Source organism: Gasterosteus aculeatus, chromosome 18, assembly GCF_964276395.1.
Source record: "Gasterosteus aculeatus chromosome 18, fGasAcu3.hap1.1, whole genome shotgun sequence".
Taxonomy (NCBI): Eukaryota; Metazoa; Chordata; class Actinopteri; order Perciformes; family Gasterosteidae; genus Gasterosteus; species Gasterosteus aculeatus.
Window position 1 is genome coordinate 16,048,661 of NC_135706.1, and position 15,564 is coordinate 16,064,224.

A 15,564-nucleotide genomic window follows, 5' to 3' on the forward strand; every position below is an offset into this window, starting at 1 on the left:
GTTTTCAGGGCAAATGGCAGCTTGAAATCACCTGTTTGGGAAAAGAAATGGGAAATCTTACCTCTTCGATTTTTCTCTGGATGTCCTGCAGCTGGTCCTCCCACTCCTGCATCTCTGAGTCAAAGTTGTCCATCAGCTCGGGCCTCTCCTTCCCCCACGCCCGGCCGCCGTGCTCCAGCCCGCGCTCCAGATCAATGGCTGCCATGACGCAGGCCGCGCGATTCCCCCGAGGCCTCTTTAAATGCCAATTTCCCCGTTCTCCTGTTCCACTTTCCTGTCAGGGGTCACAGAGGGTCGGAGGGATCGATGGCCTCGGGAACCTTATGAAGACAGAGGAAATAAAGAGGATGGAATAAGTCTCTTGTCGCTGTGTATCTGTGTCATTTAGCTACAAACAGGATTTTGAAATCTTTTCTTTTTCTTTCGACAAAACATACACAAATATACATATGATTCTCTTTTTTTTTTAAACGCCAGTCAAAATGTTTCACGTCTTCAAACGAGGCAGAATTAAATCTACTGCAGCATCAGCATGTAGGATCACAGCAAGCTACTTGCTTTGTTGGACACTTCCTTCAGATATTTGTGCCCCTCTCCTTTAAAGTTCTTCAAAATTCACAGGCATGTACAGTCTGCATAACATCTCTTGGTCACCGAATGAGTCCAATGGGAGCACCAATAACTATCATTGCAGCGCATGGCTTTGTTGTCGCTGTTGCATCATTAAATACGACAAGTATCCTGGTAGAAAGTGAACGGATGTACCAGCCAATTCCCTCCCACCTGTGATGCAAGAGCAGAGATATTAATAATCTAGTAACTATGCATAGTAAACCTGCTGCACGGCCTGTACGCATGGCTGAGGGAGCAGGGAGGCAAATCAACACCTTACAAAAGACGAACACTAGAAATAGATCATTATGAATTCTCAATCATTTGAAAATAATACTTAAACATATCCCTACGAAGCTAAACTTGAGGGAACATTTCTATTAATATTGATGGTGCAACTGACCATGTGTAACTAATTAACCGTCGCATGGTTCCATATGGCACCAAACCATTAGACGTTTGGATTATTACAGACATGTCGTCTGTCCTTACCTCTCTCAACTCAAGCTTTCTCTGCTCCGGAATAAATGTCCCCGCGCGTCTCAGCCGGATTCAACGCGCCCAACGGTCCCAAGTCCCCTTTCCGCTGCGTTTTCCCCTTGGTGCCGTATTACGCAAACCGCCTCTTAGTCCCTCTTAGTCCCCCCCCCTCGGTCGCTGTCGCGGTTAAGTCCTGAGCGTCGAGCCAGAGAGTAAACATCTTGGCGGGGGTGTCCGGCCTTTATACCGCTCCGCACTGTTTACGCGGGCGCGCCATTGGAGCCGGGATCAAATATCATAATGTCAAATTTATTCCACCATTTGAAGTCTCGATGGGACAACTGTCGTCACCGGCATCCTGGCTATAATTACTGGGGGGCAGGGGGGGGGCTCACGGACCGGGGGAAAGTGTTTACATTGCTATTTCAGCTGCTGGGGTCTCTCGGCCAATGGGCGCCTCTGTTGCTGCTCCGCTTTGGGATGCTCGGGCAGATTGTGTCTTGTGACCAAGCGCCGCTGCAAATCATTTCTTTTTCCAAGGGCTGCCAGATGGGTGAGTGTGACCGGTATAGTCACTGAGAGAAAGGTGCCGGGCGGATGCCTGGCGTGGCTGGGATTGAGTCATTGAACGTCTCGTCATCTCTGCTTTTTCAAAGATTTACATGTTTTTCAGGAAAACTGTTGATTCAAAGAGCAAGAAATGTCTGGTTCTGTCCTGCAGTAACCCCCAACACGTGACCGCATTCTTCTGGACCCGTCAACGTCTGAAGACAGTTGCTACTGTTCATCTGACCCCCCCATCATTTACTAATCAGGCTCTGTTCCTGCTGGGAATTTCTTCTTTGGTGGGGGGGGGGGTGTCCCTAGGACCAGATCTGACATTTAGCGCTGAATGTGATCATCAGAATTCCTTCCAGTTTAAAGCCCCGGGATCATCGCCATTATTCCTCCACCTGTTATGTTTCCTAATAAATTAGTTCAGGAGACGGGGACAAAGACAAACGGTATCCTTACTTTACCTAAGAAGATGTGACCGCTTGCTTGACCTGTTTAGAAGGGTATGTTTAGAAGGTTACTCCGGGGTATTTCGGTTCCCTCCCCCACATCCCAGGGACCTCAAAGCTTGATTTAAGCAATGCTTACATCTCCGCAATGTATGTTTTCATCGCATACATACGTCCTCCTGTTCTGAAACGTGTTCTGTGTAATAATATCAACTTATTGGACCACTTACTGGCTTGCCGGGTTCTTATCTCCGCCTGATCTCATGGTCCTCACCAGCAACAGAAGGAGACAGAAGGCTATGATAGGAGGCTTACAGGAAAACAAATGATACAAACATGTTTATTCACTTTCTTGCCAGGACTTCGACATCAGTATTACTATCACGTCTGCTAACGATACAGCTCGAGCCAGCAGTTGTTGGCTACCAAGATAGCTAGCTAGCTTAGCATAAAGGAAATCTTTCATTGTTTGAGTAAAGCTAAGCATCTGCTAGCGCTTCACATTGAGTGTATTGCAGTTTCTCTCCAGATAAGTGAAATGTCTCCACGTTGTAACGCACCTGCGTGGGGGACAGATGTGGACAGTGGTGTGTTATGGGTAATTGTGGACTCCAGTGTTGAATCGCGCTCTCTTGAATGCGACCGCAGCTGCAGGAAATGCTGCGCCTTTTCTGTGCTTTTGGTTACCTTGGCAACAAAAGATGCGGGGAGGAAAGAATAACAACATCGCCAAAAAAAAGACAAAACAAGGGATGACGTGAATAAAGGGATGCGTACGTCACAGAACAAAGAAAAGAGTAAAAAGAAAGACTAGTTTAAAGATGGTGGCGTAGGAGAGGGACGAGAATAACACGAGTATGAGGATGAGCAAAATTATAGGCTGGAACATCTGGGTGGAGGAAGAGTGGAGGGACCAACCAGGAGGTTGGATTTAGTGACAAAAGGGAAGAAACAGAATCAGCATAAAACTCTTTGCGACATTTTTAATACCAATGAACATTTCCGATGTGCATCTCACCGACAGCGGCTCCTCGTTGTCCCCGTCCTCGAGCCGCGGCACCTCCAGTCGGTCAATGAAGGTCTGCAGTTCTTTGCGGAAGGCCTTCATCTGGGCGTTGATGCGATACAGCAGCTCGTGTTCCCTGATCCTGCTCCCGTCCTCCTCTCCGCCCTCCTCCCCTCCCCTCCCGAACATCAGGTCGCCGTTGGAAACGAACACCCTCGCCTCCGAGATGACGGTGGCCGTGTCGGCGATGAGCCGGTCGATGGTCCGGGCGAGCCTCTCCGCCTCCACGCGGATGTCCGTCATATGCTGCCTGTCGCGCAGGCCGCACCGCCCACCGGGCAGGAAGCGGGCCAAGGCGGAGGAGGCGGCGCCCTCGGGTCCGGTCGGGGTGTAGAGGCCCCTCGTGGGCGTCAGGCAGCGGCTGCTCCCGTTATTGTTTCTGACCTCGTCCGAGTCACTTTCCCCGCCCACGGGGCCCTCGCGTTTGCGGTGCGGAGGGACGAGGCGGGAAGAGTTGGAGTCCTCGTCGCTCTCGCGCCGGCCGCTGGCGGCGCCGCCGGCGTCGCTCTCCGCGTCGCTGTCCCGCGGGCTGGGCCGCAGGGAGAGATGGGAGGCCAGGTCGTAGCGCTGCATGTTGGAGAGCAGCACGCGGTTCTCGTACTGCAGCTGCATCACCTGAAATAAGACAAAAAGATGTTTCAGATCAGATATTTTTCTTTATAAGATAAGACATACATAGTAGCATGTATGCTACATATTAGCATGCTAACGTCATCAACTGAAATGGGGAAAAAGGTCATTACAAAAACTTTTAGCACTAAATTATAATTTAGCATGGTAAGCGTTAGCATTAGCATTAAGCGGAGCCCAGCAGGACTGCAGACTCTCTTTCATGGATGAAATCCCTACGCATGGGACATGATTAGACACTACTAGGCGATACCTTGCCACTTAGATCATTAATCTGCAGCCGCGCTGCCTTTAACTCCTCCTGCAGGGCTTCTGCCTTCGCCGCATCGATCCCTCCGCCCCCGTGACGGCCGCCGCCCTCGTGGGCCTTGAAGCGCAGCTTGTTCAGCTCGGTGGTCACTCTCTTGTTTTGGTCTTCGACGTCGGCCAGGTTCCTCCTCAGCAGCTCGGCCTCGTCCTCCACCAGCTGCAGCTGCTGTCGGAGCTCCGTCTGATCCGAGCCCGCCCCGCCCATGGCGCCGCACCCGGAGCCTCCGGAGCCCTCTGCTTCCCCGCGGAGGTCGTCCAGCTCCGCCCTCAGGCCACGGTTCTCCACCTGTAGGGCGGAGGTAGAAAGGCTCACCGGGCTGGTATTCTAGAACCGGGTAGCAATGTCTGCTCTTACCTCCAACTCGACTATTTTCCTCCCGAGGATGTTGGCCTCCTCCTCCACCAGGCGGAGCCGGAGCTTGAGCTCTGACTCCCGGGTGGTGGGCGGACCCCCGGCCTCTCCTTTCGGATGGGTGCTGTCCAGCTCGCCGTAGAAGGAGCGGTACTTCTGCAGCTCCTGCTCCAGACGATCCTTCTCTTTGTCAATCTTGGCCGTCTTCTTTCTCATGAGCACCGCTTCCTCCTTGATGAAAGCTAGCTGGCACTTGAGGTCCTCGTTGTCCTCCTGGAGCGAAGACACATCACACACCCACAGAAATATACGTTTCATTCGCCTGGTTTGAGCCCCTGCGCTGGTCTGTCGTGGTCCCGAGGTGAAAAGCAAATGTTTGCCTTGAGAACAACATGCGAGTATGTGAACCAAACCTGCAGGATCTATGATTTATGTTTGACTCTTATTGACAACTTCTCACAAATATGCACCAAGGAAGCATAAGAGAAAAAGATAAATAATGAAATCAGAACTGCAGATGTTTCTTCAGATACTTCCGGGGGATTATCTCCATTACTTTGGGCAACATGGGTACTTAGAAGAAGTACATTTGTACATTTGTAAAGAAAACAACATGCTTTCACCTCCGTTGGCGTCTGTGCTAATTTCCTGTCTGTCTTCTGGATGTCCTTGCTTCCTCTCCTCTTTTGAGACTGTTGGATGACAGCATACGGAAGCATTAACATGTGAGCACGGTGTTGCGCGTCGCGTGCGGGTACGCATCTCCTCACCTCTTTGGTTTTGTCTAGTTCATTCTGCAGGGCTTGTTTGGTCACTTCGACCTCGATGAGTTTCTGCCTCAGTTTCTCGTTCTCCTCCTCCGTCTTTGTGCGCTTCTCCTCCACCTTCTCCAGCTCGTGGTGCAGCCTCACAGACACATCCTTCGCTACCTGCATTGTTTAGTTATTGTGAGGATTCATCATTTTAGGATTCTTACCTTCCTTTTTAATCATCTCTAATATTTAACTTTACTACCTGCAAGTTCAGCGTCTAAAGCAACAATCGCGATTGTTTTCCCCTGTCGCAGTGGTTACATTTAAAGCTCGCAAACACATCCCTGGGCCGTCCCCATCCCCTCCGCACCTTCAGGTCCTGCTCCAGGCTCCTGAGGAGCTCCTCGTCGACCTCTCCCGTCTGGGCGTAGCGCAGCCTCTTCCTCTCGGCCTTCCTCAGACGATACTGCAGGATCCGGCAGTTTTTATTGGCCCTCTCCAGCTCACGCCTCATCTCCTGCAGCTGACACGTGTCTTCCTCGTAGAATGTGTCCCGCATCTCGTCCATCTCGGTCCTCATCTCCTCGATTTCACACTGGTGGGTGCGTAGTAAAGATTGCGTGTCACATCGCTGCTGTTTGGTCGGCTTTTGACTTTCTTGACTGCAGAGTCAGCGGTGGAGGTTTTGGACTCCAGCCAGATACAGTCAGCCTTCCAGATGTGGCCATAACACAGAATTATCTGATTTCAAATGCATTTCAGGACTTCTACCGACACGCCATCTCCCTTTGTCCCCCATTTTAACGGGTGAGATAGTTAATTGATCCTGGCAGTTTGAAATAATCAATAACCAATTAGTCATCTGCAGCCAGTGTATTTTCAATTAAAATCCCAGACAAACTTCTCTTCAGTAAAGACTTGAAAGATGTTGAACAGACATTTCAATTGATGATTCACTATCTGTGGTTCTGCAAACACACAATTAGAAAACCAACATGGATTCACGGCCCTCAGCCTTCATGGATTTCATTCTAATATGAGAAACACTAACGCGGACAGTTTGACAGTGGATTCTGCTGCAGTGATCCATTTCTATCTACAGTCAACATAATCAGGCCCTGCTACAGAAATAAAACCAAACTGTACCGAACCTTAAGATCTTCATTTTCGTCAAGCAGTCTCTCCACCTCGTCCTCAAAGGCCTGGTCCTGCTGTGTCACGGACCCCGCCTCGGTCGCCTCCGCAGCCGGCTGGGGCTCTCTCGCGGCGGCCTCCTCGGTCCCCATGTCCCCCGCCTTGCTTTGCATCCTCGCCCCGCTTCTCCTCAGTCTCTTGTGCAGATGGAAGTGGACGAGCTCAGCCTGTAGGCGACCCCCTCTCCACAAACCGAACCCGAGGCCCGCGCCGCAGCCGCCCCTCTCCCCGCGGCCTCCGTCCTCCCCGCGTGTCCTCCCTTCCTCCGCCGGCGGAGACGAGCCTCTGCCGGGCCACGGGCGCCGCGAGGAGTCTCCCGCGAGGCACGGCAGGCGCAACGCGCGGCGACGGGCCGATGCCGTGGAATCCGTCCGGTCTTCCCCGACAGCATCCGCCCCAGTCGGTCCGACCGCACCAGCTTCAGCACCGTCCGGGTGAACAGCTGCACCGCCGCGGCTCTCGGGCTCCCCCTCCCTTCCGTCGGCGGACCTCAACCCGTCCCTCGGCCTGGCGGCGCGTCCGCTCCTTCCCGCGGGCGGAGGAGACCTGGTCCTGGCTGGGGGTCGCGGAGCTCGCTTGGTGGCCCCTTGGTGGGCGGTAGCCGGCGAGGGAGCCCGCTGCTGCCTCCTCCTCCCGGCGCTATTGTCCGCCGGAGATGCTGACGATGACGGTGACGATGATGATGATGATGATGGTGATGATGATGATGATGATGGAGGCTCTGCAGCGCCGCCGCCGGCAGGTTTCATCTTCTACACTGAAATAAACTGCGCTTTACTTTCCTTTAAAAGGGAAATGAGTGCCGGACATAAAGGGGATTTCACTAAGTGAATAATATTAAACATTCTTCAACCGGAGTCTTAACTTATGGGAAGATGCTTCACGCCACTAGAAGCCGCTGTTCTTCTAGTGGCTCAACCATAACTTACCTAATAACTTACCCATAACTTACCCATAACTTACCCATAACTTACCCATAACTTACCTTAACGTGACATAACGCGCACGGTGCAGCGCCTGGACTAAACCATCCTTCCTAAACAGGCTGCACTTCTTACCGCAGAGGACTCAGGAGAGACACGGGGCACCACCAGGCAGTGCAGGGGCACTGCGTGTGACGTCACGACCTACGTCACACCAGGAAGTGCCCCCCCGCCCTCACTCCAACGTTTCCCCTCTCTTTCACACTTTAACACTTAACACGCAGACAAACTAACTGTTTTCAATGAATCACTGACAACATGTTGCACAGACAGAGTTAGAGACTAAACCTCGGAACCTCAAGTTCTAACAAAATGAAGTACTAACTAATACTTGACTTATACATCGACCATGAAAGCAGTCGAAGGTCTTTCTTGTCTTCTGACGCTCTGACAGGTTGTTTAGTCGATGTCGGTCTGTTAGAGTACAGACTTGTGTGGGCGTTTCAGTGACATCACAGGAACAAACGCTGTAAGAATGTGCTCATGCTAAACCTCACCCACTTTTGCCATCATTTAAAATCACACCGTGGGCCCGATGCACGTCGTGCTACTACACCCGGGCCCAGAAGAGGGAGCCCAGCGCCCGTGAACCGGGGGCCGGGGCCCTGAGGGTAATCTGCCCCACAGAGAGCCAGTAAAACGCTGACTGTTTCCACCCGGTTAGGATAGAATGAGCTCCTTAGTCATTTCATTGCTAATGAGATGAGTGAGTGATGGGTCAGGTTTGGAGAGATTTAACCCCCTGAAACCTTACCCTTCGCCCTCTGTTGGACCCCTCTCAGCAGGCCGGATGGGTTTGTCCACCGGCAGTCCTCCAATGAAACCACAGGCCTGCTTTCATTATTAGACGCAGGGGACGAGTTTGGGAACTGTACATTTCTGTCGCACGTTTTCCTGCGTTTGGATATAGAAACGACTCCGTTGTCTTCGGCCCGCAGGTTGTAGTGACCTGTGCTAAAGGCTCTCGGTAGAAAAGCCGTGGCCCTCTGCAATCCTCTTAGGCTCTGGCTTAGATCCCTCTGTGTCCCCATGGAGGACAAACACTCCTCCTCTCACTCATCTCCCCCGGCCTACCATCCACACCTCCACCCGTACACACCTCCACCCTCGTGCCACGCGCTGCACCATGTACTGGTGTACTGTACGTTTGAAGGTGGAGGATGCGGGAAAAAACTGGACAAAAATACCCAGTGGCCTTATCAGGAATAACAGATGTGAGGCATTTGGGCAACGGGATAAATTTGGAGGTGTAATTGTCTAAAAGACGCCATTAGTTGATCCACAAGGGGGTGAAGGAGCGATGGGAAGTTTGTCGCAGGTTAACGTAGAAAAGGTGTCTCGTGAGGATGAGGAGGTGGGGTAAAGTCTTTTAGATTAAATTCACAGGTAATGTCTGTTGCACTATTTCATTTTTAATTGGTTTGCTAATACTTGGCACCAACAAATGTACATTTGTTATTCGCCCGGCCTGTATTGTACAGTCACTTGCACAACGGACCAACACTCTAAACTACACGGTGTGAGAGCTACAGGAGCGACTTCGCTGCAGATTAGCGAAGGCTTCTCTCCCAGTGACCTGCTTTCCAGGGTACCTCATGGAGTGACGTGGAAGTAAGCTCTTTTGGAGCTAAAGCCAATTTACCCCCAAAGATTAGGGCAGATCTGTCTGGACGTGCCTCTGACTGTCACACACACACCTAGAAGAGATCCCTCCATCTTCTCAGGGTGGAAGACGGATGAAGGAAGTAGAGGGAAGGAGAAACAAAGGCTTTGTCTTTAGATTAGGCTCCTAATGCAGGACAGCTTGTGCTGTATGTTGAGCACGATGTCGCTTTAGGGTTAAACTAGCTGATTTACAAAGAGACACAAACGTAACCTGTGGGGTGCTGACATTGCCTTTATTTCAGTTCTATTTGCAGCCAGAAGCTGTGTAGCTTTCATTCTCATTAAGACAATGAAATAACCATTTGTTTTCTTTAGAAAAAAAAGAAGAAGAAGAAAAAGTGTCCTACATGGCAGAGACAATATTCATCTGAGTTTTTAATCTCTTATTTTTGCACCTCGCCTACATTGCAGAGCAAAAATAAATAAATCATGAGGACGCACAAACAATATTAAAAGAAAGATACCCACACGTTTGCATAAATGAAATAAAACTACAGTCCCCCTCCCCCAAAGTCTTTTTTAAACCACATTATTAATTAACAATGATCCCAAAGAAAATGTGTAATTGTGTAAATGCGTGACAGTTAAGTTTCAGACAGCAGAAGGTCAATACAAGAGTCAATGCAGTAAATGGCAGTTGTCTTAATGTGATTTTTTAACCTCTGCTCATTTTTCTCAACTCTGATTATGAGTTAACATACATTTACCGGCCGAACCAAGAAAAAATGCATGTGCATGTTGTTTTGTTGTTAATAGTTAAATTCATTACAGCTCTTATAGAGCGCTAGAAAATAAATTAGCATATTAAAGACTATTTAAGCTTTCAGTTAAATCAATACTGGAATCCAGAGTACAAAAGTTGGAGGGGAAGTTTGGTTGCTAAGTTACTGGATGCTGAGCAGATTGTAGGTCCTATAATATTTGGGTCCCATTACGGTCCAACAGCCAGTTGGACAGAAGAGCATAAATGATCAGCATCGTTCTCCTGATGGATGGACAACCAACACCCCTCTCCTCCTCTCACAACCCCTCACAGACACAAACACACACTGCTACCCTTCCACCTGTCCAGGTCGGTCACAAACCACATTTTCTACACAACGTGCCGGGATGGTGAAGCCCGTCTGGTTCCTGCTCATCCCCGCCCTCCTTCTATCTTCCTCAACACGACTGTCCTTTTTTCGGTTTTGTATGTTTATATGCATTCGCTGAGCAGCCGTTACTCCCTTTTCGCTCTCCCTTTCTTTTGCCTCCTGCCGTTCTCCTCCACCTCCTCCGCCTTGCTGTGACCGTTGGCTACCGCGCAGCTGCCGTTGGCCGCGGGCTTCCCTCCCTTCAGCCCGGCGGGTTTGCGCCGGTAAGCGTGGTAGTAGAAGTTGGCGAAAAGGATGATGAAGGTGACGGCGTAGCCGATCAGGGCCCACTGCATCCAGGCGGGGAACGGGCAGCCCGTGTAGAGGGAGTGGCCGGCGTGGCCGATGGTCACGTGGAACTGGATCTGTCCGACAAACAGAACGTAGGCTCACGAATCGAATCAGTGCTAATGAAACGGTGTCCTTTCTAAGGTTATTTCACAAAAACAATATAAAAGAAATGCATGAAAAATGATAAAACACCCACCATCTGAATGATGGTGAGGTATTTCTTCCACCAGAGGTACTTCTGCATGTGAGGTCCCAAAGCGGCCAGGCCGTAGTACCCGTACATGAGCACGTGGATGGATGAGTTGATGGTTGCACCAAAGAACGCTGTGGAGAGACGAACGGTTTGCATTCTTCTTATTAAATGTAAATGCCTCTTCACAGGTGGCAGACAGACGACGTCCATCTGATGGCGATTGAGGCCCCGTTACTCACACTGTCCCCCGGGGACCCACTTGATGCCGATCCACCAGAGGATGAACATGGTGCAGTGATGGTAGACGTGGAGGAAGCTGACCTGGGTGAACTTCTTCCTCAGGATGAAGAAGACGGTGTCCAGAAACTCCACTCCTTTGGAGATGTAGTACCACCAGAGAGCAGATGCTATCTGGAGACGTCAGACAGGGGGGGGGGGGGGGGGGGGTGAACTACTGCGGCTCATGTCGCACACTGACAGCATCCATGTGTGTTCTTCCACTGAGCTCCTGCCTCCTCGCAGCACACGGGCACATGGTGCACACGCGTGCTCTCTGATCATGCCATCGGCAAAGAGCAGCGCCCTCCGGTTGGAGACGGGGGCGGCTCGTCCCGCCAGATGACACCAATTACTCCCGCCTACGTGGCTGCACGCCGCACCCGGTTTGCACTGAAAACCTCCTTTTACCCCCCCTGGCTAAACTAAACACACACGTCACGGCGTTATTTTGGGCGCCTGCGTCCAGAGGCGCGAGCTCACCCTGACTTCGTTGACGTCGTCGGAGTAGCTGACGGGCTGACAGAGGTAGCTGTAGCCGGCCGATCGGGAGGCTAGTAGGAGCTGGTGGGAAGAGAGAAAGCAGAAACCTCAGAGTCATCCCCATGGACGCACTCCTCTTCTGAAGAAACCCGTCTTGCAGGAGCTCGAGCGAGAGGATGTGTGGAGAGAACAGCCGCACACGCAACTGGTTTCAGCCACTAAAATGGTTCAACTGCGAGTGACGTCTAGTCGTTAAGTGGTAGTTTTGCCTAAACGTTTCTTTCCTTTCGTGTTTTCTGTGTGAGCAACAAGTCGAATCAAACATGGACCACGAGCCGGAGTTGAGCACATCGGTCTGTGCAAGATGTCTCGTGCATTTAACATTAAAATGTGACGTTTCTTCGCCGCGCAAAAGTCGACAGGTCCTCACCTCTTTGGCGATGTAGAAGTTGAGGACCACCATGCTGAAGTTGTAGACTATGAGGGTCTTCCTGAGTGTGTAGGGCTGGCGGTCCTGCATGTATCTAGGCCCCGCCCACAGGAAGAGCAGGTACAGGCAGCTGATGGCCAGGGTGGGGATGGGAGACGACATCATCGGCCAGCCTTCCACCCTCTTGTCTGGAGGAAACGAGAGGGATGATGGTTGGACGACGGAAGAACGGTTACCGTGAACACACCCGATGCTACAATATGACACCTTCTGATGAACAACTATGGGAAAGTACTTTTGGGGTAATAGTAAGTATGTACATACCAACGTTATTGTAAAGAGACGAGGACAATAGCAAACACTTTTTTTACTGACTCTTCGCCGCAGTCATGCATGATATTTTTAACAGAAATATTTCAGTCAAACTGGGCGGTTTTCTGCCCCCGATGTGAATGAAATCTTACACGACAATGACAACAGCAGCTCCAGGAACAAGTGATTATAAAGATCTTACCTGCTATAGTAAGGCCCCATTTGTAAAATTCTACCGTGTCATTCAACAGATGTGTTACAGCCTCCATGGCTCTTCCTTTGGTTCCGGATTATACTGAGAAAGAGGGAAAGAGACGGAGGCAAGAGAGGCGGCGTCAATGAGAGTCACCCAAATGAAATTACAGGCCATGGGTCTCCTATCATTGTAACTGGAAGCATGAGGAGCCACGGCGCGCAACAACGCCATGTGTCACTCCCCGCGTAAACCCTTTCAAACGGGTGGAACGTCGTTAGCTCGCGAGTGCTGATGTGCACATATCTGTCGTGCTGACCCCCAAAACGATTACAATCTGCAGCTTTGCATCATGTGGCCAGTGGAAGCCTTTTAGAGATCTGCTCGGCACCATCGGGCCGCGTCATAGCTGCTACAGAGTAGAACGACAAACCCAATTAGAAATGAATGGGGGCCGTTGTATTGCATTTACACCGTAGCATTGCTGCAGATACCAGCACGCTGGACTTGATTCCCATGAAGAATCCGGCCAGTGGCAACAGGTTGAGACAACTGCAGGTTAACGTGTTGTCCTCTGCTGCACATTCCTCTCGTTCATGTGGAATGACACCGAGTCCATATTTCAAAAACCTCCTTTATCTTTAATATCTTTAACAATGTAATGAATTAATCGTCTACTACATGACGAGAGAAATGTGCACACGATCGACTGTAATTAAGCAGCATTGTATTCTTCTTATGCGTGTCTCCATACGCATGTATTATTAATCCGATGCGTCGCATCGGATCCCCGTTCAATAATTAACGGAGTAACGCGTCTCTCCTCTCGCAGGACTCCCCGCCGGGCGTTGGTTGGGGGGCGCGCGGCCGGAGCGGGTTAACCGGGTTTGTGCGCGCGCACGAAAAGACGCGTGTGTCAGCGGGTTTCAAGAGGCTTAAATTCAATTGATCAACGAGCTTAGATGTAAGTACGAACGCCCGGCGGCCCACGAGCCCGTCCGATGGTTATCTCGCCTGCGTGTGCTAAAACAGCAGGAATGGAGAGTAACAGTTTTATGTGCATGACAACAGTTGTTGCAATGAAAGTCTTTCCGATTTGTTTTTTGATTTGCACGTATTTTGTATGAGGGATTTAAGGTAAATTCAAATGCAATTAAAATGTTTTCTTCATTTCGAAACAGTTGAGATCGAGGGGGGAAATAAGAGAAAGACTTTAACCAGCGGACTATATTTAAAAAAAACCGCTGTGAAAAGTGTCTCCGGGACACGTAGAGATGATTGACAACGTGGACAAAGGGCTGCGCTGCTTTCCCACCGCGGTGCCTGAATTAAGCCCCAGAATGCGGCGCCGCGCCGGGGAGGAAAAAGACACGAAAGAACGCGGAGGCAGAAAGAAAGAAAGCGTTTAGGAAGCCGGAAATAAAAGTAAAGCTACACACGTAGAAACCGCTACTTACGTGCTCGATATTTAACAGCGTGTAATGACATCCGGTGCAATTTGATGCCAAACTCCTCTCAGTCACTCGCTGCTCTCCGTCTCCTCCTCCTCCTCCTCCTCTTCCTCCTCTTCCTCCGGCCCGTTACTGCTGATCGGTCTCCGCGCCGCCCCGGTGACACATCGACATCAACACGGCGACTTCAGGCCAGAAACTCCACGAGGGGAAGCGGAAATAAACGTCTCCGATGGGGCCCGTCGTGCGTTCAGTCCGCGCCGGCCGCTCAGCCGCATCTTCTTCTCCCGATCACCGGGACGCGCAGCAGCCGGGCGCCACTGCGCATGCGCCGAGGTTTCTCGCGTGTCTCCTGCGCGTGTGCTTGGATCTCTCCCCCCCCCCGCGTGAAAAGAACGACTTTAACATTACTGTATTTCTGTATATATGGTTAACTGTAGCTAAAGCGTGTAATGCATATATAATAATAATAATAATAATAATAATGCTAATAAAGAGGAACGTGTTTGCGCACAATGGACAGACGGTTTTAACGGGTTGTCCCACCAGATGGCGCTGTGGAGCTTTAGTTGGATCTTCTACCTCCGGATGGAGGAAACCTGACCAGCTGTGTTTCCCTCCGTGTGTTTGCATGATGGTATAATTGTAATCTTTGCTTAGTGGGACTGTGCTCTCTTTCGGGGGGAGGTGCTATTATCCCAATATACATGGCAGTGAATGAATCCAATCATTGGCCGAAAGCACGTCATATCCGATACGATAGGTGGCGCTGTTTTCACTAGTCGTGTTACAGCCATTTCCGCTTGACCTCTTCACCACCACCAACAACAGCAACAACAACAACAACATCAACATTAGGAGAAAGATGGCGAGCGGAGAGCGAGGTGAAGCTACGTCCCTCTATTGTCTGTGCATGATGCTAACAGGAGCACAGCGATTTGATAACGGAGAGAAGACGCCGTCGGGATCTCAAGCATCCAGTTCCTCATCCGATTCACCGTCACATGCCGCGATAGTCGAACTACCAACCGGATCGGATGGAGTTATCCAGGGGTGTTAGTCGGGTCGTAGTCGGACAAAGGTGTTTACATGAAACGGATCATTCGATTTCAGTCCGACTGAGCCAGTTATTGGAATCCATGTAACCACGCTGACTGAGGTTCCACTCAAGTGTCCCCAAACATCCTGCTAAGGCACCTCGCACTTTGCCTCTGACCTATTTGCCGTGTGAACCGGGCCAACTAAGGGTCAACGTACGTGAAGCATGTTCACATCTGTGTGACGGGTCGGGGCCTCACGCACATCCAGGGTCTTTTGGGCGCTGCCATTTTAGAGCCCCTGGTTCCTTTAGAGAGGCTCTATCCTTGTCCTGTCCGTGAGCTTCAGACTGACAGATGCAGGCGTGGCCCAAAGTAAAGTTACTTTAACATAAATAATGCAAAATTGGTCACCTGCAGCCTCCATGCTCATGTCTTTGGTAAATACTGCCGCTGTCTACATATGCAGCCTAAACTGCCGCTGGTAACACCTTCCTTTGGGTGGGGCAGGTTACCAAGTTGGGTTCCCCCCTGCGGAGGACTCGCGGCCTCCTCGGCGTCGATGTGTGAGTCTGTGAGTGTGACACAAGTTGAGCGCTCTGCTTCAGTGTTTTCAGATCTCTCGCCCTGTTGGCACAATGTTGACCATACTTCCCCCCACACACACACACACACACACACACACACGTTCATATCTGTGTGGTCCTTCAGTTTGGCG

General features: G+C 50.7%; 2 protein-coding genes across 3 annotated transcripts; both read right to left on the reverse strand.

Annotated features, from left to right (window-relative positions):
* Positions 1-61: 61 nt before the first annotated feature.
* On the reverse strand, positions 62-7,571 carry LOC120808049 (microtubule cross-linking factor 3). 2 transcript variants are annotated; one of them, XM_078093744.1, is made up of 11 exons: positions 7,385-7,571; positions 6,357-7,156; positions 5,576-5,800; positions 5,224-5,382; positions 5,077-5,145; positions 4,457-4,726; positions 4,046-4,387; positions 3,115-3,777; positions 2,657-2,783; positions 2,327-2,406; positions 62-320 (listed from the first exon to the last, which is right to left on the reverse strand). In XM_078093744.1, the coding sequence occupies exons 2-10, from the start codon at positions 7,146-7,148 to the stop codon at positions 2,342-2,344; spliced, it is 2,712 nt and encodes a 903-aa protein (XP_077949870.1). In that variant the 5' UTR covers positions 7,149-7,156; positions 7,385-7,571; the 3' UTR covers positions 62-320; positions 2,327-2,341. The 2 variants fall into 2 exon arrangements, 1 of the variants encoding a protein (XP_077949870.1); XR_013453418.1 differs by having other exon boundaries at positions 128-320; positions 2,657-2,985.
* Positions 7,572-9,261: 1,690 nt separating this feature from the next.
* On the reverse strand, positions 9,262-14,177 carry LOC120808234 (very long chain fatty acid elongase 4). Its single transcript, XM_040160960.2, has 7 exons — positions 13,816-14,177; positions 12,368-12,460; positions 11,854-12,041; positions 11,424-11,504; positions 10,904-11,075; positions 10,668-10,795; positions 9,262-10,545 (listed from the first exon to the last, which is right to left on the reverse strand). The coding sequence occupies exons 2-7, from the start codon at positions 12,432-12,434 to the stop codon at positions 10,267-10,269; spliced, it is 915 nt and encodes a 304-aa protein (XP_040016894.1). The 5' UTR covers positions 12,435-12,460; positions 13,816-14,177; the 3' UTR covers positions 9,262-10,266.
* Between the last annotated feature and the right edge of the window lie 1,387 nt (positions 14,178-15,564).

Bases quoted from the DNA above. Each gene is read 5' to 3' on its own strand.
- LOC120808049 (XM_078093744.1), bottom strand. From the start codon at position 7,148: ATGAAACCTGCCGGCGGCGGCGCTGCAGAGCCTCCATCATCATCATCA. The intron at 3,778-4,045 runs GTATCGCCTAGT...GTCTTATTTCAG, and splicing joins TTAATGATCTAAGTGGCAAG to GTGATGCAGCTGCAGTACGA. The intron at 2,784-3,114 runs GTGAGATGCACA...TTTGTTGCCAAG, and splicing joins ACAACGAGGAGCCGCTGTCG to GTAACCAAAAGCACAGAAAA.
- LOC120808234 (XM_040160960.2), bottom strand. From the start codon at position 12,434: ATGGAGGCTGTAACACATCTGTTGAATGACACGGTAGAATTTTACAAA. The intron at 11,505-11,853 runs GTGAGGACCTGT...TCTTCCCACCAG, and splicing joins ACTTCTACATCGCCAAAGAG to CTCCTACTAGCCTCCCGATC. The intron at 10,796-10,903 runs GTGAGTAACGGG...GTCTCTCCACAG, and splicing joins GTGGGTCCCCGGGGGACAGT to CGTTCTTTGGTGCAACCATC.